This window comes from Onychostoma macrolepis, chromosome 18 (assembly GCF_012432095.1).
Source record: "Onychostoma macrolepis isolate SWU-2019 chromosome 18, ASM1243209v1, whole genome shotgun sequence".
NCBI classification, from domain to species: Eukaryota; Metazoa; Chordata; class Actinopteri; order Cypriniformes; family Cyprinidae; genus Onychostoma; species Onychostoma macrolepis.
The window spans coordinates 13,475,009-13,502,144 of record NC_081172.1 but is presented as its reverse complement, the minus strand read 5'-3'; the positions used below and the strand labels follow the sequence as shown (position 1 = coordinate 13,502,144).

General features: G+C 35.5%; 3 protein-coding genes and 1 long non-coding RNA gene across 6 annotated transcripts; 3 read left to right on the top strand and 1 right to left on the bottom strand.

The window, feature by feature from the left end:
* The first annotated feature begins 9,598 nt into the window (after nucleotides 1-9,598).
* hsf4 (heat shock transcription factor 4) lies at nucleotides 9,599-18,571 on the top strand. The gene is made up of 13 exons (XM_058752407.1): nucleotides 9,599-9,724; nucleotides 11,480-11,588; nucleotides 11,683-11,810; nucleotides 11,945-12,069; nucleotides 13,258-13,333; nucleotides 13,469-13,536; nucleotides 14,115-14,214; nucleotides 14,358-14,482; nucleotides 14,759-14,953; nucleotides 15,084-15,192; nucleotides 15,321-15,386; nucleotides 16,292-16,436; nucleotides 16,565-18,571. The coding sequence occupies exons 1-12, from the start codon at nucleotides 9,599-9,601 to the stop codon at nucleotides 16,388-16,390; spliced, it is 1,326 nt and encodes a 441-aa protein (XP_058608390.1). The 3' UTR covers nucleotides 16,391-16,436; nucleotides 16,565-18,571.
* LOC131524957 (uncharacterized) lies at nucleotides 14,645-16,427 on the bottom strand. Of its 2 annotated transcripts, none has more exons than XR_009267124.1 (3): nucleotides 15,983-16,427; nucleotides 15,043-15,238; nucleotides 14,645-14,910 (listed from the first exon to the last, which is right to left on the bottom strand). It is a non-coding gene; the product is annotated as an uncharacterized LOC131524957 (long non-coding RNA). The 2 variants fall into 2 exon arrangements; XR_009267125.1 differs by having other exon boundaries at nucleotides 15,043-15,198.
* A 188-nt stretch (nucleotides 18,572-18,759) lies between the features above and the next one.
* On the top strand, nucleotides 18,760-21,760 carry nudt21 (nudix hydrolase 21). Its single transcript, XM_058752408.1, has 7 exons — nucleotides 18,760-19,033; nucleotides 20,010-20,210; nucleotides 20,448-20,511; nucleotides 20,744-20,833; nucleotides 20,998-21,073; nucleotides 21,159-21,273; nucleotides 21,387-21,760. The coding sequence occupies exons 1-7, from the start codon at nucleotides 18,915-18,917 to the stop codon at nucleotides 21,406-21,408; spliced, it is 687 nt and encodes a 228-aa protein (XP_058608391.1). The 5' UTR covers nucleotides 18,760-18,914; the 3' UTR covers nucleotides 21,409-21,760.
* Nucleotides 21,761-23,340: 1,580 nt separating this feature from the next.
* LOC131524691 (leukotriene B4 receptor 1-like) lies at nucleotides 23,341-24,843 on the top strand. Of its 2 annotated transcripts, none has more exons than XM_058751955.1 (2): nucleotides 23,341-23,472; nucleotides 23,803-24,843. In XM_058751955.1, the coding sequence occupies exons 1-2, from the start codon at nucleotides 23,443-23,445 to the stop codon at nucleotides 24,799-24,801; spliced, it is 1,029 nt and encodes a 342-aa protein (XP_058607938.1). In that variant the 5' UTR covers nucleotides 23,341-23,442; the 3' UTR covers nucleotides 24,802-24,843. The 2 variants fall into 2 exon arrangements, with proteins under 2 accessions (XP_058607938.1, XP_058607939.1); XM_058751956.1 differs by lacking the exon at nucleotides 23,341-23,472 and adding an exon at nucleotides 23,522-23,726.
* Nucleotides 24,844-27,136: the final 2,293 nt, after the last annotated feature.

The window sequence follows — 27,136 nt, the reverse complement described above, 5'->3', positions numbered from 1 at the left end:
TATTCAGCAGAGAAATGTACTATTATGGCACTTGCTCACCAATGGATCCTCTACAGTGAATGGGTGCCGTCAGCACAGGCGAAAGCAATATTATGGATAGAGCAGCAACGGTTTAAAGGTTTAAAGACATTTGTTTATTACAAACATGCAGCTCTTCACTTCACAAGTTATTAACTTAGGCTATGTTCTGGAGTCGTGTGGATTATTGTGATGTTTTGATCAGCTGTTTGTACTCTAATTCTGATGGCACTCATTCACTGCAAATGATCCATTGGTGAGCAAATGATGTAATGCTAAATTTCTCCAAATCTGTTCTTATGAAGAAACAAACTCATCTACATATTTTCCTAAGGTTAGTACATTTTCAGCATTTTTTTCTTTTGGGTGAACTATTCCTTTAATACAAAGTTGTTACTTAAAAAATAAATCTCCTTTTGTGCTCTGCAGACAGACAAAAAAAAAAGAAAAAAAAAAAAAAGAAACTATAGAAGCATGCAGGTTTGGCATGACAGAACCTTGAGTAAATGACAAAGTGTTTTAATTTTTTTGGTGAACTATCCCTTTATGTTCCTTTTACTCACAATTTTGTTATATTCAGAAATTAGATTTAAGTGAATCGATCAACAAATGTCCTTCAAAGCGTACTTCTAAAAATCAAGTTAAACTGCTGCACGGCAAGTGTGCATCATATATTGCACACTAAATTACGTATTGTATATTAGAGTCTTTATCAAAGCTCTTCAATATTTCAAGAGAGAAAACTGAAAAAAGTGCTTCCAGCAGTAATTATGTGCTGCTTAAACCTGTAAAATTCTGGAGGCTTCCATTTGTTTATTCAGAGAAAATGACAATTCTCATGAATAATGAACAAAGTTTGTAGCTATGAATTCACAAAGGAGGAATCGCAGTGATCTATAACAGAGGAGAATTTACATTTTTATTTATATATTTGACAGAATGTACAGTACAAATATGATAGTATATGAGCATATATCATGATGGCGTACATGCATTTTACATACATCATGCAGTTCTTGTTTTCTGTTATAGTGGTGATCAAAAATGAGACCCTTTCTATCTTCTTTCTTTTATAATCTCTCAAGCTTTTTAGAAATTACAGGCATTTACACTAAATCCACTCTAATCCCATGAACACTGGAAGCATATGATGGGACAATCAGCATGAACACATGATGGCACATGTGTGCCTGCCGCTTACACACTTCAAAGACATGGTTTTATACAAAGTACTGCAGTGCAGTTCCCTTAAACCCATTCCTTTATTTTGATCAAAAACGCACTTTTTCATTTTAGCTGATTCTACATGTTCAAAACCACCCACATAAAGATACCACAGTAATAGCCAGTATCTGCTAAAAAGCTCCCCAAAACTTTAAATGAATAGCAGAGTATTCAAGGAACAAGTGTTTTCGGAATGAATGCAATGTCTTCTTCGGGGTTTTGAAATTCAAGGCAGCTTTATGGTCAAAACTGACAGTGAACTGCGTTTCTCTTTAGAGAAGGCCCACCAAAGAGCTTTGATCTGGCCAGGTCAGGAGACAAGGTGTTGAAACAAGTGTTGTCATGGGCTCTGGTTGCTTTAGTGATCTGGCTTACATGGAATAGCTTATCTCAATCCTCTGTGCTTCCAGGAACACGTTGTCACCATTTAGACCTTGCTGGGAAACTACTCCACATAAAAAGAGGAACAAAGAGAGCACAAAATTTTAGATCATAGTAGTTTATACAGTTTGTAATCAACTTAAACTGGGGTGATACCCTTTCAAAAGGTAGGCCTACTAAAACGTACATTTTAGGTACTAATGCACACTTTTAAAATATAGTAATACATATCTTTTAGGTACTAATATGTACCATTTAGGGTAAATAAGGTACCTTTTAGTGTTCAGCTTCTGTTGAACTAGGAATGTTCCCTTAAAAGAATAGGTTGCTGAAAAACGATAGTGACTTCAGGTCTGTACTCTCACAATTCATCATTCTACTTCTTTAGAAAAAATAATGTCAACGATTGTCAGAGATATTTTTGCTAAAGTTCCTGACATTTCCTTAAAAGTTACATACTGCAATTTGTCACTTTTTAAATGAATTTCATGAATGTTACCATTTCCTCTAGGCCAACAGAAAAATGGGTTGTATGCATGTTTTGCCTAAATTGGCACATGAAAAATGATCCTGCATGCATTTAATATTAAAGTGTGGATTTAGGGGTAGATTTAAAGTAACACTTTTTTTTTCACTGACGTTGATATCCTTTCAAAAAAAGTGCATTTTTGTGGTTGTTAAAATATTATGTTTGTTAAAACATGTATTTTTTTTGCTTGTATTTGCTTGCTGTTTACTAATCTAAGTGTGTCTATTGTTTGAGGATGTGTTTTGTATTAACCATCGTTGTCTTTATATATTAAAGGGATAGTTATTTACTCACCCTCAGGCAATCAAAAATGTAAATAAGTTTGTTTCCTCATCAAAACAGAATTGGAGAAATGTAGCATTACATCACTTGCTCACTAATGCATCCTCTGCAGTGAATGGGTGCCGTCAGAATGAGAGTTCAAACAGCTGGAAAAAAACATCACAATAATCCACAAGTAATCCACATACAGTAACTCCAGTCTAACAAATAACATATTGTGAGGTGAAAGGCTGCAAGTTTGTAAGAATAAATCCATCATTAAGATGTTTTAACTTCAAACTATTACTTCCAGCTAAAATATGAGTCATATATGTATTTTTGCTTTCAAAAAAAAGCTGTCTCGTCTGAATCAGGAGAGAAATCTGCAAGATAAAGCACTGTTTACAAAAGTAGTACAAAACAGTGGTGAACAATGTCATTGAATTTTGATGTGAAAAGACAACAGGGGTTAGACTTTTTCAAAGGAGGAAGCTTTATTATTGAGTATGGGCTTGAACTGAATGACCTTAAGGATGGGTTTGTTTCTTACAAACACGCAGCTTTTTACTGTTGCTGTTTTTTGTTTACACCAGAGAAGGAAAATGTCCATGTTAAAATTTCCAGCCACAGCACATTCAAAACATGTCCAGAACCCTCGTGTTCAGCAGTCCGGTGCTGATATTATGTGTTGCTCCAACTTTTACATCGCCATGTATAAAAAAGAGATTAGCTGTTACAGCCACTGTGCTTTCGGGTGTGTGAGAGGCGGCTGAGGTTCAGGAGCAGCTCTGTGGAGCAGAAGGAATGTTACTTTGGGGACTTGGCTCTTAACAGCACTGTCTCTGAATAATGTACAGGCCCAGAGAGGAGGAGAGACAGAGCAGACGGGAGGCTTAGGCCACAAAAGTGCCTCTGTCATTCAGCTACCTCCTGAATAAAACACAGCCAGAACCACTTCAGCGAGAAGCAGCTAACAGGGAAATAAAGAAAGGGAGAACGAGAAAGTGGACAAAGCTAACAGAACAAAAATACACAGACAACAAGACATAGTGGGGGTCAAAAAGTTTCAAACCACTAGTGAAAATTACTTTATTTTGCATGTTTCCTGCATTTTACTATCTATCTATCTATCTATCTATCTATCTATCTATCTATCTATCTATCTATCTATCTATCTATCTGTAGTGTTGCATTACTAAGTAACTAATTACTGTAATTTAATTACTTTTCCCTTGAAAAAGTAAAGGATTACGCTGGATTACTTTTCCTGTAATTTATATTACAGTTACTTCTGATGTAATTGCATTAAATACGGTATAGACTATAGATCAATTCTATACAAAAGAATAGAGGATTTAACATCAGAAATTAGAATCTAATGTTAAAATATATGTTTTTAATGTAATCTTGTAATTTATGTAATTTCATATTATTTATTTGAAATAATTAAAAAAGCTGTTTCAAATCTGTCCTTGCAACTGGTTGAGGTTGATATGGTATTTGGAAAGTAATTAATAATAAGTAATGCGATATTTGAAAGAGTAATTAGTACAGTGATTTAATTATGCTGATGAAGATATAATTAGTAGCAAGTAATTAATGACTTTTTTAGAGTAACTTTTAGAGTAACATACAGTATATAATGTTCTAAATAACACAGACGAATAGACAGACAGACAGATAGATAGATAGATAGATAGATAGATAGATAGATAGATAGATAGATAGATAGATAGATAGATAGATAGATAGATAGATAGATAGATAGATAGATAGATAGATAGATAGATAGATAGATAGATAGATAGATAGATAGAAATTAACATACATTTCATGTTTGGTGTTCAGTGTTTGGGCAACCTGTTTGAAAACCATAATTATTTTTGCAATTACATTTTGTGAAGCTAGTGGTGCACACTTGAAATGACACACTTCAGCTTTAGCATCAGCCAGATTAATCAATAATCACAACGCATAATAACCTGCATTACCCTGGTTAATCAAACAGAGCAGACTTGATAAAGGCACATTATGGATGCCTATTACAGTAAATGGATCTAATTTCATGCATTGACTTTTTCAAACTAAATTATATTGACACTGTGCATGGCACTCCATGAGATGATTCAAAAAGCAGAGGTTTAAATTATTCTATTGTATTGTACAGTATATAGCTACTAAGTAGAACCAAGGGTCAGCTTTAGTTATATCTTTATACATTAATCATGATTCCATACTGTATTCAACTATTGAATTTCATTTGACATTGAGAAATCATATAAAAGTCAGAGTCAGTTGGTTTGTTGAAAACACTGAAGAACCTTACAAACATGTAAGTGTCCTTTTGACCTAAAGTGGCTGCATTGTTTTTGTTTGCAACAGGCCAAGTGAGGGCAAGGGAAGTATCTGAAATCATGTGAAAAGTCAAGCCAACAATCACATAGATGTTTCTGCACACTTCTGCTCTGAACACACATGGTAGAATCAAGTGACAGCTGGTCGCATGCGCTCTGAGTCTGCGAGTGCAGAGAATGTGAAAGGGCTGTAAACATCACCTTCACACACCATCTAGCCAGTCTTGCTGTTGGTTTGTTTGAGGGCAATAAACCATCTTTACCATCTGCTAAAGTGGGCTATTCTCCGTTTTCGCTCTCTTTCTTCTTTTTTTAGATTATCTATACTGTTTGTTTGATTTTTTTATAGATTATATTGTTTGTTTGGTTGTTAGATTATATTGTTTGCATTTTTAGATTATATATATTTTTGTTAAATATTTTCTAATATAAAGCTATGACAAAAAAAAAATTGGAAAACATGAGTGCTTGACTGCAAAAGTTGCTGCTATGATGCATTTGAAAATACGTGATTTTCAGCATTTTATGAAGCTACGGTTTCCTGGGTGGTTGCTGAGGAATTTCTAAGTGGTTGCTACGGTGTTCATATTGGTTGCTATGTGCTTGCCTGCTGGCTTTGGGCAAAACAGCCCTCAGGTTTCTTGATATTCCCACCCCTTTCTTAATGCATTGCTATGCTATTTTGAATATTTTCACGTCAGCCAGGTGAAAATAAGTCTGATAAGAGAACAGTGCGACAAGCTGTATAGTGTATGTATATTCTGTGATAATGCTTCCATTCAGTTTGTTTTTGAAAGAAATTAACATTATTATTTAGCAAGAGCGTATTAAATTAATCAAAAGTGACAGTAAAGACATTTACAAAGTAAAGGAAAAAATGTATCATGGTTTACAAAAAATATTAAGCAGCACAACTGATAAAAATATGAAAAGTCAATCAGCATATTAAAATGATCATGTGACACTGAAGACTAGAGTAATGGTTGCTGAAAATCCAGCTACTTTACTGAATTTTTGCTCAGATTAAACCTTGGTATAAAACCTTGAGCTTGGTTTAAAACCTTGAGTATAAAACACAATTTTGAAAAGTAGTGTAGTCTATACACAGCATGAGGAATCGTCAAGATGATGCTAAAATAATCAATATCATTCTGTATTTCTCCTTTCATCCCTCACACACTGAACTGCAGACTAGTTTTAGACTAGGATATGAATAATTGGTTTCTCTTTTTTTCAGAGCATGTGGCTTTGATCTCACTTATGGCCTTAGTTCCACCTGAAGTTAAACGTCACAGTTCTAACACACCACTCAAGCTGAAGTGTGTGTGACTGGATACTTCCTTCCTCTCTCTCTCTCTCTCACACACACACACACACACATTCTCATCTCTGTCTTCTATAATCTGTTTTGACAAACCCTCAGGGTCACCACTGCATCTCACAAGTATTTAATTAATTATTTAAGTTTGATCATTAACCATTCATTTTCTCTCTGATTTCTGTGTCCAAGTATATTCTGAAAGGATGAATGGACATGTGTCCATGGTACAAATTCCTCACAGTGTTAAATCACTAATGGATTATGTTTGGCCAGATTAACATTAGCATAATGCTGCATAAACGCAGCTGCGCTGCCGCCTTGGCTGTCCAGACCGAGGCCACCAGTTCATTAGTTTAATCCTGGCTCTCAAATTTATTAATAACAAGATCATGACTGACCTCGCAGCTGCAGGCACTGATGACTGTTTTAAACCCACTGTGCATCATGTGCTCTTTGACCCTAATGATTTCTTTGCCCTGTGAAGCTTATATGATGCACTGTGGCAGATTAGAGATTTGAGTCCAAACTGACAATATTTGTCAACATTTCATTATGTGATTTGTAAATTATGACTGGATTCTGACTCTTCAGACTTACAAATGGCATTACAAAAGCTGATGGCGTTTATTAATAATAGACATTATTACTTGTTATAAAGGACAACTTTACCTTTGATTTGATTTTATAATAATTCATTTCAGGAATTGGGTTATGCCAGCAATGACATTTAAATGAACCACTGGGGAAAAAATGAATGTGAAGATTTGAACAGTTTATTTCTACATTGAACTTTGACCTGGGAAGAACTTTTTCATTTTTTAAATTAAATTAATTCAATTCAATTCAATTCAATTCAATTTAATTCAAGGGACAAATATTGTTCTTAAATTATTTATATTATTAATTACTCATTTTAATTAGCTTTTTGCACAGCAGCTTTTTGTTGGACATCACACTAATGCTTAACCCTTAATGCTTAAAAGAACAAATAAATAACTGTAAATTATTGTGAATGATGAATTGGATAAAGGCCTTTCAGGCATCTGACAAATTCAAAAGTTATTTTAAAAATGTGCAAACCATTTTAAGTCAAACATTTTAACATTATTTTATAGACTGTTGGGTGACTTTTTTTTTTACTATTTGACATTTTTTATGACTGAAAATCGAAGCGACAGGTTTGAAAATAAGTATAGATATGATTAATATGAGGATGTCTTTTTTGGTGCAGCTTGTCCATGCAGGTCAGCATGGTCTAGCTAGAAATTCAAGTACAGCGCTAATGTTATACTGCCAACATTGCTTTTACAGCATGGAGTGCAACTATCAATATCTTGACTGCAATTTATCTCAGAAGTAGAAGATGAGAGTACAATCTCATACTCTTGTGAAAATGCAGGATTAGGAGATGGAAACAACTTATAATTAGAGGTAAAATACTAAAAAAACAACATGTAGCCTGATCCATAGAGTCTTATTAATCTACTCAGAAAATATTAATTTGAAAATGCCTGGCAACAGAAATTTCTTACTCATCTTCAAAAGCTAGCAAGTGGTCTCTTACCTAGTTAGTACACACATAAACACAGACCGACCTCCCACATGACAACAAAACTGATAGACCTGTGCCTCCTCATGCAAATAAAACATTCCTTCTTCCTGCAACACTAATCAAAATGTGCCTGCTGGAACGAGATACATGGCAACAATTTACTTATGTTGACTGCTGAAGTTAATGCTGAATCTTCATTCAACTACAGAATATACATGTCAAAATTGAGTGACTTGCATTGACGTAATTCTACAGTTTGACTGTTAGAAAGTCAGTTGTCATAAGGGCCTATGACCTGTTTAGCATATACAGATGCTGACCGGTGATTTTAATTTTGCACGCGTCAGCTACTAATCACACTTAATTCAATCAGGCATTGACCTGAATGACTACAGAAGCATTTATAATGTCTATGTGACATGGATTGTGTGCTTTAGCTCAGAACCGCTGTTTTTCACAAAGAGATATTTATGTTTACATTTACAGGCATCTATATTCATTTTGATATTATTGTGCTAACATGTTTTGCACCCCATCTCTTTAGTGACCTTGTTACCTTGTTTGCATGCTTATAGTAATCTATTCAATATCCTCTGCAAGTATATGTGCTTGCTTTATAATGACATTTTGTGCTTTGCACTTTGTCTTACAGAAATGTTCAGTTTGACATACTGAATGAATTTCAATACTGTCAACATACAGAAATCTTATGATATTGTTGATTAAATGCCTGAATATCAAGCATTCAGTAGCTTTTTTGCTAGATGCTGGATTTTACAGAATAACTACAGAAGAAATATTCTATATTATGTGTACTGTTTTATAGGGGGTCTATCTTTTCAAGCTGTCTGTTCAAGTGATGACTGGTTTGCATGAGTAACAAGTGGTAGAAGGCTAAAAAAAATACTTCAGATCTGGATTGTGGGTCCCCCTGCTGGTTACATAAGAGTAGAGCTTTTTATTTTTTTTTTATATTTCATTTTATACTAAATAAATCATTTATATTTATTTAATAATATTGTTTCATTTTTTTTTTTTTTTATGTGTAAAAGTGTATGCATGTATATAATGTTCCTAATACTTTGACAATGTAAAGCTTCTTTTTTTTTACGCTGCCAATAAAGTTACTGAATCAAATAGAAGAACATATTAAATTAATCAAAAGTGTAAAGACATTTACAATATCACAAAATGTTTTCTATTTCAAATAAATGCTGTTCATGCGAACTATCTATTAATCAAAGAATCTTGGGAAAAAATGTTTTGTGGTTAAAAATGTATTGTGGTTTACACAAAAATATTAAGCAGCACAACTGTAGATAGATAGATAGATAGATAGATAGATAGATAGATAGATAGATAGATAGATAGATAGATAGATAGATAGATAGATAGATAGATAGATAGATAGATAGATAGATAGATAGATAGATAGATAGATAGATGTAATTTGACTCTAATAAAACCATCACCTGCTCAGGTGGATATAGGCTGCTGTATATTTGTAAATATTACACCTCTTGAAGACAAGCAGTTTTTCTCTTTTTTTCTTCTAAACAACAACCTTAACATCATGAATGACAATTCAGAATCCACACAAAACCCCACACATCTGCCCAGCACACTCTCCTGTGCAGGTTGTGTTTGGCCATTGTGCTGCTTGGCGTGACAGTGTGGCATTATTCTAGGCTTTGTGTGGGTCTGTATTGTTCTCCTGTGGGCTGCTTTGTTGAGTGAGGGGGTATAGTGGTGATGCTGCAAGCCATTGCTTTATGCTGACTCTGACCTGTGGGAATGGCAGGGAGCGATATGGCCCTATGACTAGGCCACAGACAGAGAGAGGAGGAGAAGGAGAGAGGAACAGCATCAGCAACGCGCATCCCAAGAGAGCATCGATTTGGAAATGGACTAAAATACTACTGGATTAAAGATTCATCTGTTTAAGTCCAAGTGTAGTCATGCAGGAGAACCCAGGCTCTATAAGTGTGGACGGAGGATACGCCAGCAATGTACCTGCTTTCCTCACTAAACTCTGGACTCTTGTGGAGGACCCAGAGACCAATCATCTGATTTGCTGGAGTACTGTGAGTTCACGCTGATGGCATTCTTTGGCTGATTTATATAAGATAAACTGTGTAGATTTGAAAAATAATGGAACTCACTCACCATTGTGGACCTCTGATTAGATATCAGGCCTAAATTAGGCAGAGCAACAACATATTTAAAAGTTATGTAAGTCAGGAATTTTCAAATATTTTAATGACAAAAACATCCAATAATGATCTGACTGCAATAAAATAGTATATACAGACCCTTTTACATTATGTGTGGGGAAAACTATAAGCATAAACATGTAGTTTACTAAATTAAATAACTGGATATTATTTGTCAGTTTCTACAGGTAAAATAATATACTACAATATTGGAAAATATTTACTTAGTTACCAGTTTTACAATGTGTATGTTTTACAATAAATATTTTTCCTACCCCAAATTACAATATCAGAGCAATGTATAAATTCCGTATATATTTTTTTCTATCAAAATTTCTATCAAATGTTCAGGGAACCCCAATGGAGATATAAAAGAGCACTCAGGGGTCCATAGAAAATCTGAGAGAAATTTAGAAAAATGTTCCTTTGATATTGTAATTTGAGGTAGAAAAAAATATTTCTTCTAAAACAGATATAGTGTTAACTAAGCATAATTTTATAATATTTTAATCATGGTAACACATTATAATAAGGCACCATTAGTTCACTAAAAATAAGCAATACATTTGTTACAACATTATAATGTTAGTTGAAAGTATTCATTGTTATCTACACATTGTTGTTTCATGTTAGCATTATCCATTATATAATATTACTATAAACTACTTTTGATTTTAATAATGTATTAGTAAATGCTGAAATTACCATTAATATTATTAACTGCTTTAGAGGGTTTTTTCATTATCAGTTAATGTTAGCAAATGCGGTTAATTGAACCTTATTGTAAATTGTTACCTAATCATTTGTTTTCATCGAAAAAAAAAGTATATTTACAACGTATATTTCATTATTTTATATTACCACCTTGTGTGGCATATTATTCTTTGTGCATAATGGAAATGTAGATTTAAAGTGGTTTTACTCTAACGGTTTGGTTTGGTCTCAATGGCTCTGCATATTATTATTATTATTACTGATGTTCTAGCTTATGTCATCTGAGAATGATTAATAAGAAGCACTCTGTTTATACAGGCTATTCAAACTGCATCCATATGAAAATATCTCAGTTCAAAATTAATTTGAAATGAACATCAATGAAAGGTGCAATCAAAGGCCAATAAATGAAAGTGTATTGACTGAACTTGGAGCCAAAAAAAATCAATGACAAACTCCAAAATAATTGATTTGCATCAATATGTGGAGACTTGAGAATGTTTATGTTCATAATCTTCTGGTGAAAATGTTTTTTTTTTTTTTTTCATCTCTACCATTCAATTAAACATAAATTTTAAATGAATCACCAATATTGGGTACATGAACTCATTTGTTAAAAATCCTGTGTATCAAACGTCATTTACGCTAGAGTTATTTTCATTTAACATTCTGCATGTGTGTGCAAAAAAAGCAATAAAATAAATAACAGCAGGAAGATAGTGAAAACTCAATGAGGTTGAAAAACAGGCAGATGCTTCTCTCTGATTGCAATCATGTGTCTCAGTTTTGCATTTAACAATGTCCTTCAGGAATACCTTGAAGAAGAACATTAAAAAACTCCCTTTCACAAACACAAACTATAATCAAAGCAAAGACATGTTTTCATTTTTGCCTTGTTTTCTCTTATTCTAGACGGGCACCAGCTTCCATGTTTTTGACCAGGGCAGATTTGCCAAAGAGGTTCTGCCCAAATACTTCAAACACAATAACATGGCAAGCTTTGTACGCCAGCTCAACATGTGTAAGTATCATTCTGTGCTGATAAACATCCCAAAGCTATCACAGACTCTTCAGACTGAAATAGTGTTTGCGTTAACCTCTCACTTCTCTCTCAGATGGCTTCAGGAAGGTGGTGAATATTGAGCAGAGTGGGCTGGTGAAGCCCGAGCGAGATGACACTGAGTTCCAGCACCTCTATTTCCTCCAGGGCCACGAGCATCTGCTTGAACACATTAAGCGCAAGGTGAGATGTCTCATCTTTAAGTGATTCTCACTCTTGCTTTATTCTCTGAGTCAGAGACCCTGACACACACACACAGGCCGGGGGTTTATGATCTCACATTACTGATGACTGTTTATGTGTTTGTGTGTTTGCAGGTGTCAATAGTGAAAAGCGAGGAGACCAAAGTGCGGCAGGAGGACTTGAGTAAGCTGTTGTATGAGGTGCAGGTGCTACGCAGCCAACAAGAGAACATGGAGATGCAGATGCAGGATATGAAACAGTAAGACGTTTAACAAACATCTATACATGCAAACATGCCCAATTAATCCCATGGCATCATTTACTGCCTATCCTTGCCTTTAGTAAAAAAAAACTGAACCTCAAACAACAGCTTTCACCTCTATTATCCCTCTAACTTTTCACCTACTTTTCATTCATTGGCTCCACTGCATTGTGGATCTCAGTGGTTTGGTGTTTTGTTTAAGCTGCCTCAATAGCACATTCAGTAGCTCACCTGACAGATAGGGGCCAGCGGTCTGATCACGTGCCCACAGGTAGATATTCATTTCTAGGGACTAAATAATCATCTATAGCTGTAGTTCTTAAATATTTCCAGGTGGTGGACAACATCAAAAGGAAAACAAAAACTGCAGACCACCTAAAACCCGAAGCTGGGTGAAATCACCAACCTCAAAATAATTACTCACAAATAACCTTTAGTTTATAACCTACAATATGTTCTGAAGTCTGTAATTTATCTATTCTTTACAAATATATCTATTCATATCTGTCCTTCCGTCTGTATGTCCATCCTTTCATCCATCATCTATCCATCCATCCATCTGTCCATCCATTTATCAACCAACTATCTATCTATCTATCTATCTATCTATCTATCTATCTGTATGTCATCCATCCATCCAACCATCTATCTATCTATCTATCTATCTATCTATCTATCTATCTATCTATCTATCTATCTATCTATCTGACTATCTGTCTATCTGTCTATCTATCTATCTATTATCCATCTGTCCATCCATCCATCCATTTATTTGTCTGTCTATCTATCTATCTATCTATCTATCTATCTATCTATCTATCTATCTATCTATCTATCTATCTATCTATCTATCTATCTATCTATCCATCTGTCCATCCATCCATCCATTTATTTGTCTGTCTGCCTATGTATCTATCTATATCTATCCGTCTGTATGTCATCCATCCAACTAACTATCTAACTAACTAACTAACTATCTATCTATCCATCTGTATGTCATCCATCCAACCATTAACCAACTAACTAACCTACTATCTATCTATCTATCTATCTATCTATCTATCTATCTATCTATCTATCTGTCTGTATGTCATCCAACCAACTAACTAACTATCTATCTATCCGTCCATCTGTCCATCCATCCATCCATTTATTTGTCTGTCTGCCTATCTATCTATCTTGAAGGCAAAATGACGTTCTGTGGAGGGAGGTGGTGTCACTGAGGCAGAATCACACACAGCAGCAGAAAGTCATGAACAAGGTAAGAATTCAACTCATAGCCACAGTGAGAGACAGTTGGTTGGTTGATATGGCCATTATTGGGGAAGATGCTGTCATGCAGATTTTGTGACTGAGTAACTCTGAATCATGCTCTGTTTCTCTGTTCTATTAATAGCTGATTCAGTTCCTGTTTAGCCAGATGCAGTCCAACACTCCCAGTACTGTGGGAATGAAGAGAAAGCTGTGAGTGTACCCATTCATCTGTAACACACTCACTAATCTGAAGCACTTGATTTTGTATCGATACACACACAAACAAAAAAAAAGCGCAAAGAGAAAATAGCAATCAACAACCTGATGCTCCAACACAAACACAGTAGAGGGAACGGCCAACTCAGCTGGAAACAGTCAGCTGACACAATTCACTGCCCTTGCTGGGATGAATGGACCTGAATGCTGAGTCAGACCTCCTGAGCTCTTGCACACGCACACATGCACCCACAAACACGCACACACCTGAACTGTAGCGCATGACCCTCTACCCTCTATTAAAAAAGGTGCACTGTCAGCTAGTGTGACGCATGAGAACAAACTGGGTAAGAGGGACCGCAAGAGACAGTGCTTGGTATTCCAATGCAACTTTTAACTGACTGACTTACTAATAACAACATTGCTACAACCTTCTTTCACAGTTTTACCACTAGAGGGCAACAGGATTGTAACTCACAGCAACAGTCATAAGTCTTTTGAATTTGAGATCTCAACACTTATTATTGATGTGGCTTTTATCAATTATATGCTGCATTTTTCCATCTCCCCAGTCCTCTCATGCTGGATGATGGCTGCTCCACCCCTCCTTCCTCAAAATTCAGCCATAGCCACTCCACAGAGTCCTTGCAAGAATCTTTCTATATCCAGTCGGTGAGAAAGCTTTCATATTAAATATTGAAGATCTGACACAGAAGATTTTACTCACTGTATCATGCCTCTTACAACTGGTGTTTTGATGGTTTTCTCAATCAATAAAATATGACAAACACAGACTCTCTTTCATGTTCAACCAGCCATCCACAGAAAGCGCATCCTGCTCCACTAGCAATGTGATGACAGGAGGGCCAATAATCTCTGATGTCACTGAAATCTCACAGTCCAGCACCATGGCTTTACAAATGCAGGCAGAGGAATCTAGGTGAGTGGACCGAGCTTCAGAGTTAAAGGGATAGTTCACCCCAAAACACTAATACATTATTATGATCATGTTGTTCTGGAACCCATTGACTTTAAATGCATAGAAACAAACGTTCTTCTAAATAGGGAGAGAAAACAATGACAGAATTTTCATTTTGTGGTGAACTATCTTTTTAATATTGTTTAGTAGGGCCCTATAATTTCCAAAATTTGGAAAATGTTGACAGAAAACATGACATTTGAGAAGAAATACAACGGAATTTGTCTATTTGTTTAGAGAAAAGTGTATGATGCTGATTAAGGAAGAGCCGGTGAGTCCTGGGGTGCAGGGACGAGGAGAGGGTGTACCACTCGGCTCCTGTGAGGTGTGCACTGAACCCCCCGTCCTCCCTGTTGCCATGGTACAGTCCGTCCTAGAGGGCCGAGGACCTAATTTGGGAGAGAGAAGGGCCAAAAGACCCATGCTGGAGAGGTATAATATATCATCCGTATCAAAGTAACAAATATCTACAACTTAAGATAGTTAAGACTATTGTTTTTCCACAGATAAGCAACACTTACATTTCAGTTAATTTAAAAATCTATTTTAATTTGTATGTAAGATCAGAGATTCCTGATGGTGTGGAGAATGTTGACATGAGCCTGGAGGATTTACAGCTGCTTCTGAGGAGTCACCAGCAGAGCATGGAAACCAGTGCTGCAGCAATGGATGTAAGTCTGAATCGATACAGGGAGAGAGCGAATCCGATGTTTACACCTGAATGGGAGGACAGCCTTATCATATTAATGACCTTAAAATACAAAATGGATTAACAAATGATCTCTTCACTTTCTTATAGCCCTTCACATTTAGTCTGTCTTTGAACGAGTGGAACTTCACAGAAATGGACCCAACCCTGAAATCAGTGAGTTTACTGTCATTTGTAAATAATCAGCTGAGATAGTTAAAGCTACACTATGTAACTTATTTTTCAACAAATAAAATGAACAAAATGTAATCGTAAAACCATCTTCCAAACCATATGTTTTGCCTTACCCTAAATCACTATGGTAAGTCTATAGTAATTATTTATATTTCAGAGATGTCAAGATGGATTTCCGGAAACTGCATAGGCCTACTTTAATCGCTCATCCGTGTGTGCTTTAATCATATCCGTAAATAAAGGAAAGAAGGCCAGGCTCGAACCAAAAAGAGTTTGCAATAAGGGAAAGCAAAAGTAGCCTACTCTTAATAAAACTAGAATCAACATAGTTTGCATAGCAACATATTTGCTGTTAACTGATTAGGTTCATAAAAACAGTGCTGTTGGGAAGAATGTCTACCAGTTATTATTTTGGTCTATTTGCCTAAATTGCCTTGCCAAATTATAGTTTTCACCATTAGCCTATATGATATGAATGGCAATAGTTATATCTACTGTCAGCATTGCCAAACTTTTATAATGTTATTTTAAAACAGTTGATTTCAACAAGTGAAAACAACACCACCATGTAAGCATACCTGCTCAAAACATATTTATCCGTCTTTTGTTATAGACCTCAGGGTAGCGCAGCCGTTTAATTTCTCACAGGAATGAAAACCAAGCAAAGTAGCTGAACCAAAGCACAACTCACGTAATTACCAAAACAATGTTCCTCCGCAGGTAACTTGTAGTTTAATACTTCAACCGCTAGAGGGCCATAAAGTTAAATAGTGTTGCTTAAATGCATGATGGCGCAACAAAACAAAAAAACGACGAGAGCATTTTCTAATTACTGCTTGCATGATTGTATGAACTATTTTCTCAACTATTTCTATGTGCATTTGCAGGAGCTGGCTAATGCCCTCATCCCTGCTGCTGTGTCCCAGTACATGTTTCAGGGTCAGGAGGGGGAGACGTACCCCACCGCTGGCTATGAGGAGCAGTGAAGCCCTGATATGACAGCCAGCACAGATCCCTCCTGAGAGCGAGCAGGTACTGATCAAGTCACTAACTTGATGTCCAAATCTTTTGTCTAAAATTTAGACTCTAAATAGGCTAGTTGTGTACTATTAAAATCTACCTCACACTTATGGTTGTCTTGCTTCATTGTTTCTCTCAAGAGTGATCCATTCGAAAGCATGCCACTTGGATTGTACATTATCCCATCATCAGAAGAGAAGGCTGAAATTTATCTGACTAGCAGATGTGGAGGTTATAAACAGTATCAAGTAAACATGCTGACCAGCCCTTTGTGAAGATTCACTTAGTGGGCCATTGGTGGAAGGTGCATTAAACACTGGGAGCAATTCAACTATTTGGAGATGGAATATTTACAGTAATCCTTTCTCAAAGCCTATAAGGAGTTCAGGCTACATCAAGATCATTTTGAAGATATTTTTCTCACGATATAATGCATCCTAAGGAAACTTCTATTGCCAAGGAAAAGGCAATATTAAGCATTTCCCTCCCGAATGACTACAATGCAGGTGAACTGTATATGCAATATGACGTAAATCACTGTGGCCCGAGTTTGAATGCACTTTAGTCTGTGTGTTGGAGTTTCTGCTTTGTGGAGCTGTGATTTCATTTTCCCTAAAATGTAACTGTAAAAAATGAATATATTTAGTTCAAATTGATATCATAATGAAGCACACACTTGTATTTCAATATATATTTGAAGACATATAAAAAGTACTGGTTTAATCATATTATGTATGTATAAATGTGAGAGGTCTAGGGTTAAAAAATCAGACCTCGCAGAAAGAAAACTGAAAACGATGCACTGCTTTTTGCACAATTTAGTGTCTTATCATATTTTAGTATCTGAAATATATTATTAAGACATCAAGTATCTTTGTTTCAATTTATCCTTTAGTTGATCGACTAGCCTTTCAGAATTTACAGCTGTCTTTGATACGCTTATGATATATTGTGTGATATTTGCCCTCATTTGATACAAATGTATTGACCACACTGGTTAGATGCAAAAGATAGAATCAACGATTCTTAATGCCTTTTTAGATGAGCACTATACTTATGTAAAATGTAACATCTATATTTAAAAATATATATATATTTTAACACCTATTATTTGTACAATGTATTCTAATTTGACGTTTCCAGCTGACTATTTCAGCCCATCAGCAAAATTAGAGACTATCTAACAATGGCAGTGCCTTAGTCTTTAGGTAAGAATGTGTTTATTCTTCCTGCCAAACCTCATGTGTAATGAGGGCAAATGAACACACAATAACATTTTAGAGGCCATAATGCACTTTGTTATTAGGGCAGCCATGTAGCAATGCAGAAAACCCTAGATCTCTTACAAATGTGTTGAATTTTAAGTGCAATACTGTTGCATTTATTTATATGATTTCCCTAAAAATGAATTTTGCTGCATTGATTTGTATGATTTCTCAAGGATGCAACATCTAATGATGATTTAGATGGGAACTATGATGGAATAAAATAAATTGCACTAAGGGTGATAACTGTATTAGAAATAGTGTTTATTCAGTGTTAGTTTATACTTTTATTTTTCCACTATTCTCTATCAAAGAGCAATAATTAAATGGTTTATTTTGAGAAGGGTGCTTTTTCACAAAGCTTGCAAGTCTTTCATTGTGTACTTATTTTTCTTTCATAATGTAATCAATTGCACTGCTAAAATGAATGTAGATAAACACAGCAAGACACAAAAGCATGAAACCAAGCAAGACAGGAAACCAAATGTTTCATATTATTTCTGGATGTAGTCTGTTCCTGACTCCCACCAGCATGTTAAAAATATGTGCACAATAAAATTGTAAAACAATAAACCTATTTTAAAAGCATGCAGCAAATCTCATTTTACTTCTTAAAATAAATGAATGAGGAGATTACATCAAACAGTTTCATATGTAAACGGAAAAATCTCTGTCATGTTGTGGAATAGGCCTGTAGCATTTTTAGAAAAGAGTGACAAATATATTAGAAAGAGGTTTCATTCAGTTGGTTTTACTATTCCCTACCTACCACAGATAAATGGTTTAACTAAATTATTTATTTTGATAAAGTTAAAATAGGCCTATTTCTTTTCTTCCCATCGTGATTACTTGCAATGGTAATGAATTAGAGGAGCAAGAAAGAAAGAAAAATGGCTTAATAAAATAATAACATGTATATGAGTATAATAAACACATTTTACTTATCCATCAATATGCTGTAATATATGCTCAAAAAGCCTCAATGCTGACGTATGACAGGAAGCAAATGAGCCGTAAAGCGAAACACACGGTCGTAACACAAGACGCAGCCGGATGTCCCGGATGTCCCGGATGTGCTTTCACAGCAGAGTGCCGTATTCCAGTTTTCATCGAGCGCCAAGGCTGTGCGATTCAACCCTAGTAATATTGTAATCAACAGTAAAAAAAAAAGAAAAAAAAGTGATTAGTGCAAAGATTAAGAAGCCACTATATTATCCGTCATACGATGTCAGTTGTACCTCCTAATCGATCATCTACCGGTTGGCCTCGTGGAGTAAATCAGTTCGGCAATAAATACATTAGCCAGCCGGCTAAACCGCTCACCCTGGAGAGAACAATCAATCTGTGAGTAACATTCACCGCTGCAAACTGCGTGTGCAATTACATTTATTTCATAAGCAATGCTCAGCGATCCCAGTGATGCACGATGGCTTCTGCTGAAGCAGCATCACGCATCAACCTGGCCAACAATCATAGCTCCTTCCTGGTTAGTGGTTACTGCTGTTTGTTTGCGTGAGCATGTTTATATTAACCTTAACCTCTACATATATAAGTAGTTCAAATAAAGGGAACATGTCATTGAGACATCGGTTTTGATATATTACATCGTTAACGTTAGCAGATGGTATTGTTTTCTTGTTGTTTTATTGCACAATTAATCGAAAATAACAGTAACGTTAGTCGTTTGGTGCACTTACCTAAACGTGAATAAAGTTTACAAACAAATCATGTACAGTTAACGTTACAGTAGCGCCAAATGTTTCTATTTACATATTTTTCCAGTGTAGTGTAAATAACCAGCGAAGAATTGTAATTGTGAACCAGAGGCGTTAAAATGTTTACTCTCTGCCTTAGACAGGGATAAAATATAAGATTATGATAGCAAATAAGATGTACACAATGTTCCTCAAAAAAATTTTTGACACAAGATGAAATTACACTTCCAGCCAATCAGAGATAGTTAAGCTCGAGATTCAAGGTTTACTAGGTTTCCATATGCAGATAGCCAGACACACACATTTTGTCCCAAATTATGCACTATACACTCACTATGCACTTGTACTCTGCCATCTATCTGACTTTTATATGGATATTTTAAGCAGCTACAGTCACTACATGAAGTGTCCAACATAACACACTTATTAATATATTTTTTTTAGTTAAGTGCATCATCCAGGTATTTAAAGTACACTTTTTTTAAATTCATATTTCATATTTTCCTGTGTGCTGCTGATCCCCTAGTGGATGAGTAAAGTTCTATCATATCTTTATTTAAATTACTCCTGAACTCACTCACTCACTTTTTTTTTTTTTTTTGCAGATACCCACTAACAAATTACACATTCGGCACCAAGGAGCCGCTCTATGAGAAGGACAGCTCGGTAGCCGCACGCTTTCAGCGGATGCGGGAAGAATTCGAGAAAATTGGGATGCGGCGGACGGTGGAAGGGGTTCTGATAGTTCACGAGCACAGACTCCCTCATGTGCTACTACTGCAGCTGGGAACCACCTTCTTCAAGCTGTAAGCAGCCAGTAATTCACTTGAGTTTGTGTGTTGTGTGTTCAAATGGTTGCTTTTCAGTGGTTAAACTGTACTCTATTGTTAAAAGTAACCTATCCTCACGTATACATGATTCTTTATACATTTTTTGTTCATTATTTTACCATGACTTGTTTTCTTTTCTTTGCGTTGTTTTGTTTGTTCATTATGCATTTGTTGAAAATTTGTTTGTAACAGTTTATATATGGTTTTTTCCAGTCCTGGTGGTGAGTTGAACCCTGGAGAGGATGAGGTGGAGGGGTTGAAACGATTAATGACTGAGGTATTATTGCTTTTCTGATTGTATTTAAAGTAATAATTGGAAGAATATCCGCAATTTTTTTTTAAACTACAATCTGTTCAATTTAGAGCTGAAAGAGTGTAAATGCCAATCAGCCAAAAATACTCATCATTGTATTGTACCATCTTGTATGACATTAAATGCCATATTATGTAACAACTAGAAAAGAATGATTTGATATACACTAAGAATAATTCCTAAATTTGTTGTCAAGATTTTGGGGCGTCAGGATGGAGTGAAACAGGACTGGGTCATTGATGACTGTATTGGGAACTGGTGGAGACCAAACTTTGAACCACCTCAGGTAACTACTCTGTTCACTTTCCCTCTGACAGATATGCACTGGATCACTAACAGTATATAATGTTTTGTTCACTTTCAAGCACATTAACCAAACACAATGAAATATAAAATTATTATAGTTTGATTCAATGGTAAATCACATTGAACATGTCATTCCTTCCACAGTACCCTTATATTCCAGCACACATCACTAAGCCTAAAGAACATAAGAAGCTTTTTCTAGTACAGCTGCAAGAGAAAGGTAGGATGAAATGTATTCTGTTTACTCTATGTACCCTGAGTAAAAAGCGATTATACAGCTTAACTTGTGTGCTGTGTGTTTTTAGCATTGTTTGCTGTGCCTAAGAACTACAAGCTGGTGGCTGCCCCCTTGTTTGAGCTTTATGATAATGCTCCTGGCTATGGCCCAATTATATCCAGTCTTCCACAGCTACTGAGCAGGTGAGATTTCTTTTGAGTCTTGTAGCTTGTAGTAAATGGGCTTCACATAATTTAATATTGATAAATGTTGTCTAATTAAATAAATGATTGCAAATGTTCATTCTCCTGACTAGGTTTAACTTCATCTACAATTGAGAAGTGTCAGGATTTGTCATGACCGTGGACTGTCTCTGTGAGCGCAGTCTGATGGGGTAACGGATGAAGATGTGGTGTTTAGGTGTTGGCGAGGTCCATTGAGGTTTACAAAATCTCTCATTTTCTGGCCTGTCTGCATTACATTGATTTAGATTGCATAGAATTGTGTGCATTTTTTTTTCTCTCATTTATAGATACATTGTAAGTGTTTATTATTGAACTTTGTCATCAAGTAACTACAATTTTATGTTTGACTAAGTGGTGAACACAATGTCTTTAGAAGAAAATGTTTCAGTGACCTTTTTTTTAACCTTGTATATTTGTCAGTGCTTTTTATAATAAATTGTTCACATGGAGATTTAACAGGTTTCCTTTTGTATCATTTATTGCTGCTGTATATGAAAGAAGGATTTGCATTTTTGTCAGTCAAGGTTTCTTTGTCCAAAAAGAGTTATTTAAAAAGAGTCTATTTAGTTTTATAGACCATTTCACTCACGTACTCTGACCTTAGGAATTAAACAGACTGTTTTCTTATAAAATCTTTCTAAATCTGTTTAAATGGGTGGACTGACATGAATCATAACTTGTTGCAAAAATAAATTTAATCCACTCTTTCCTGAAGTTAAGAAGAGCTAGACCACAGCCAGGATATGACATTTCTTTTTTGAAGGAAAGGTTCACTCCAAAATACGATATTTACTCACCCCCAGGTTATCTAAGGTGTAAATTAGTTTGTTTCTTCATCAGAACAGATTTGTAGTAATTTAGCATTGCATCACTTACTCACCAATAGATCCTCTGCAGTGAGTGGGTGCGGTCAGAGTGACAGTTTAAACAGCTGATAAAAACATCACAATAACTTGGACAAAAGCAGCAATTTATAGTTAAATACTTAAGTGATGGATTTGTTTCTTGCAAACACACAGCTTTTCCCTTTACGATATGTTAATTGATAGACGAGTCGTGGATTATTGTGATGTTTTCATCCGTCATTTAGACTCTCATTCTGACGGCACCCATTCACTGCAGTGGATGCATTGGTGAGCAAGTGATGTAATGCTAAATTTCTCCAAATGTGTTCCGATAAAGAAACAAACTCTTAAACATTTTGGATGGCTGCAGATTTTTCATTTTTGGTTGAACAATTCCTTTGTCATTATTTGTTTGGTCTTTCTTTATTTATTTAGTGTGTGTGTGTTTTCTATAGGTCTTTTTCACCTGCTAAATTACTAGTTATGTTTTCTTTTTAAATTTGTGTATTTGCGGGTGTGTGTTAAAAACACTGGTCACACTTGAATAAATTAATATAACATGATTTTAAAGTATAATCCTGAACAGATAATTACTGAATGTACATTTAAATTTATTCTCATTACATTTTAGTATTTGTTTGTGCACTAATGTGAGGGAAACTTTTATTTTGGTATTATTTGCTTTATTCTGCTAAAGAGTTTTCTTTAAATTGTGTAAATGCTTCATCAGTATGATTGAGGTATTTTGATGTGCTAAAAAGACCAACAGGAAGTGTATGTGTGTGAGTGTAGCTGAGAGTAAGACGAGTGTTATTTTAGAGCTCCTACATGCTTGCTTCTAATGATGAACCGATTTGCATTAAATACTTAAAGCTGCAGAAATTTGAAGTTTTTTTTTTTAAATTTGAAGTTTGCTTAAAACTTTTTTTAGTTCAAAATTTATATAATCAGCGAATACACCGTGAATTCATTTTCCAAACCGTGTTTTTGGCTTGTCCTGAGTCACTACGGTACACCTATAATAAGTGTTTATATACGGACTATTTAGACTGATTCGGGTAGGCACCGCTGCGGAGTAGGCCGGTACCTGAGTGCTTCGTCAGACATAAACAGTGAGAAGTAGCTCCGGCTACAATGTTCTTCCGCAACACTCACGCAGATCATAGTTATTAACCGCTAGAGCGCCAAAACCTACAGACTGCCAAAACCTACAGACTGCAGCTTTAAACATGCGTAAATGGATACCTTAAATGGACACATATGTTGAACGTGTAATGATTGGATGAAATGGAAGCATCTGGATTTGATCAGGGTATAAATGCTGAGTCAACGTATTTCTCTTGGTCACACTCATATGGCAGTTGACCATTTTCTTGCAAGAAAATAAATCTTCAGAAGACTTTTTGTTTCATGCCTGTTTCAAAATTGCCACGACAACTAACTAGCATACTGATCTTTTATCATATATACTGTGTCATGTTGCTAATTAATTATTAATGAAAGTGCTGCTAAAACCTGTGCTTGTGGCAATGAAATGTGGTCTTTGTTTTGTGTTTCCTGTTATAGGTAAGCATGTCATTTAGCATATGTTGTTTTGTGGGATGGGTTTCCAGTAACTCGTATATTTTGTCTCTGCTATTAGAGATTCAGAATATTTTTGATCATGATGGAGAGCAACGTAGGCTTCAATTCAACATCTAACAGCACTGCTGTGGGTTCAGAGAAGATCGCTCCTGCTGTAGTTCTGGGTTTGTGTTGTTTGGTTGGTTTGCCAAGCAATATTGCAGTAATCATCAGCATTGCTCGTGAGTGGAACAGAAATCTGAGCTTCACCTTAAAACTAATGCTAAACCTTGTGGTCTCTGATGCATTGACCCTTTGCTTGGCTCCTTTTGTGCTGTATGGAATACTGTTTGGATGGATATTCGGCCTTTGGTCTTGTAAGTTTATGTTTTTTTTGGGTCACTGGAGTCTGTATGTTGCTGTTCTGACGGTCACCTCCATGAGTGTGCACCGCTATCACAATGTCATCAAGTCAAGAATCACTAACAGGATGATACTGCAGAGACTGGAAAGACGGCACAGGCGACTTCAGCTGATTGGCATCTGGATTCTAGCCTTTGGCTTTTCCCTACCAGTATTTTTTACTCATGGATTCGAAGACAAGAATGGATTGCTAAGATGTCAGAGGACAATGAAGTCACAGTGTGTAAAAGTGACTGTTTTGCTTTTTGAGATCCTGGTGGGGTTTGTCATTCCATTTTGTATAATGTTGACATGTTATCTCTGGCTGCACAAAGGGTTGAGATACAAAGCCAAGAGCTCCAGTCTAACTAGAGCTCCACAGGACCAGGAACCCAGAAACCAGAAGACAAACGTTAGGACTTACAAGAAGAGGCTTGTGATCAGCATCGTTGTGGCTTTCTTTCTGTTTTGGACTCCTGTGCACATTATCAATGTGATTGATATAGTCACTACTCTGACTAAAACATCTCATCCAGATGTTCATTCCCAACTGAAGTCCTTCCGCCGAGTATATGGTGATGCAAGCAAGACTCTGGCTTTGCTAAACTGTTGTCTAAATCCTTTTCTCTATGCCATCTCTTCACGGAATCTAATGAAATGTTTCAGAATGAGATAATTAAAAAATTCTGAATTATTTATTTGCAGTCAAATATGCTTTAACGACTTAAGAAAAAATGCTTCCAAACAGTACCAAATTAGAGTTCTTTGGTTTGTATCAATAGCAGAACCCTTTTTTATAATGTTCCATAAAAAAAAAGCTTTGAAAGTGCTATACTATATACTGCACATCTTTTCAATTACATTTATTTTTTACTTTAATATTAGTATTATTTGCCTTATAATATCTTGTAGCCTCTATTAGTGCTTAAAAACATGTCAGTTAGGTACTTTTATTTTTATTGATTCGAAAATGACAGTGCAGTGCTCTAACAACAGTGCTCTAATTCATAAATGGCAAATGACACTGATCATGAATAAAATACTTTTATTCATGAGTTTTTCTCAGTCGCCTTAGTGCATTTCTCGAATCAGAAATGAAATGTTCAATTTTGTAATTAATTATGTACATTTGCCTGCAGTTTCCTGCATTATCAGTTGGTAAAGTTATCTAGTCATTAGTTAATTTCTACACATTTCTATTAGACTTTTTGTAAATTTGCCATGAATTGTGCAAGTGAATATTGACTTTCAGTAATGAAGAGAACCATTAGGCCACGACTTCCCAATATTTATAGATGTTCTTAATTTTAATATGGCATTTCTGGTCAGCATTTCTTGCAACATAAACCAGATGACCAAAACCTTAACATATTTGACCTAACATTAGTATTTACACACACACACACGCATTTCTTTCTTCAAATGTCTATATATTTTAACTTTCAAATTATACTTGGTTTCCTACCAATCATATCTTTCTCTTATTTTATTTTTACAGAACATGTAATTATGACCAGCTCTGTTCAGTCAAGGATACTTCTGTCCTTTTCTCCATTAAGTAATTAACAGATAAATTGAATTTATAATCCATATTGTCAGTTTTTTAAATTATTACTTGAGTTTATGCATAAATATACCTAGTCACAACAAAAACAAAACAACTATCCCATGACTTTTTCTCACTTTTTTCCTTTAACATTGTGAAAGGCTCACAGACACCAAAATAGAAGAAACACTTAGGTCTAAACTTAACTGTGTATTTCAGATGCATCACATCCCTACAACTTCATCATCTGCAGAGAGAAACTGCCACATGATCACACCAATATATATGTATATATATATATATATACAGTCATGGCCAAAAATATCAGCACCCTTGGTAAATATGATCAAAGAAGGTTGTGCAAATTAATCTGCATTGTTAATCCTTTTTATCTTTTATTTAAAACATTCACAAAAATCTAACCTTTCATTGGATAATAAGAATTTAAAATTGAGGGAAATATCATTATGAAATAAATGTTTTTCTCTAATACACATTAAACAGCACCTGTTTATTCAATACTTTTTGAAACCTCCATTTGCTCTAAATGTTCTCCTATAATGCCTGATGAGGTTAGAGAACACCTGACAAGAGATCAGAGACCATTCCCTCATCCAGAATCACTCCAGACCCTTTAGATTCCCAGCTCCATGTTGCTGCTTCTTCTCTTCAGTTCACCACTCATTTTGTATAGGGTTCAGGTCAGAGGACTGGAATGGCCAGCAGAAGCTTGGTTTTGTGCTCAGTGACCCATTTTTGTGTTGTTTTTGAGGTTTGTGTTTGGATTATAGTACGATTGGAAGATCCAAACATGGCCCATTATAAGATTTCTAACAGAGTCAGTCACTTATTGATTTTTTATCTGTTGGTATTTGATAGAATCCATGATGCCATGTGTCTAAACAAGATGCCCAGGACCTCCAGCAGAAATATAGGCCCACAACATCAAAAATACAGCAGTATATTTCATTGTACACATGGGGTACTTTTTATCCCTGTGTTCACCAAACCCATCTTGAGTCTTTGCTGCTAAAAAGCTAATTTTTTAGTTTCATCTGACCATAGAAGCCAGTCCCATTTGAAATTCCAGTTGTGTCTGATAACTGAATATGCTGGAGTTTGTTTTTAGATGAGCTTGGAGAATTTTTCTTGAAACCCTCTCAAACAACATGTGGTGATGTAGGTGCTGTTTGACAATTTTTTTAAGGTTTTCTGACCCCGAGACTCAACTATTTTCTGCAATTCTCCAGCTGTGGTCCTTGGAGAGTCTTTAGCCACTCAAACTCTCCTTCTCACCGTGCATTAGGACGATATAGACACGTCCTCTTCCGGGCAGTTTCGTAACATTTATGTTGATTGGAAATTCCTAATTATTGCCCTGATGGTAGAAATGGGAATTTTCACTGCTCTAGCTCTTTTCTTAAAGCCACTTCACTAATTTGTGAAGCTCAATTATCTTTTGCTC

What these genes read in the sequence shown, in the direction of transcription:
- hsf4 (XM_058752407.1), top strand. Translation starts at nt 9,599, where the DNA reads ATGCAGGAGAACCCAGGCTCTATAAGTGTGGACGGAGGATACGCCAGC. An exon ending in ATCTGATTTGCTGGAGTACT is followed by an intron (nt 9,725 to 11,479) that starts GTGAGTTCACGC and finishes CTCTTATTCTAG; the next exon opens with ACGGGCACCAGCTTCCATGT. An exon ending in CAGATGCAGGATATGAAACA is followed by an intron (nt 12,070 to 13,257) that starts GTAAGACGTTTA and finishes TCTATCTTGAAG; the next exon opens with GCAAAATGACGTTCTGTGGA.
- LOC131524691 (XM_058751955.1), top strand. Translation starts at nt 23,443, where the DNA reads ATGAAATGGAAGCATCTGGATTTGATCAGG. An exon ending in AGCATCTGGATTTGATCAGG is followed by an intron (nt 23,473 to 23,802) that starts GTATAAATGCTG and finishes CTCTGCTATTAG; the next exon opens with AGATTCAGAATATTTTTGAT.
- nudt21 (XM_058752408.1), top strand. Translation starts at nt 18,915, where the DNA reads ATGTCAGTTGTACCTCCTAATCGATCATCTACCGGTTGGCCTCGTGGA. An exon ending in GGAACCACCTTCTTCAAGCT is followed by an intron (nt 20,211 to 20,447) that starts GTAAGCAGCCAG and finishes GGTTTTTTCCAG; the next exon opens with TCCTGGTGGTGAGTTGAACC. An exon ending in CAAACTTTGAACCACCTCAG is followed by an intron (nt 20,834 to 20,997) that starts GTAACTACTCTG and finishes TTCCTTCCACAG; the next exon opens with TACCCTTATATTCCAGCACA.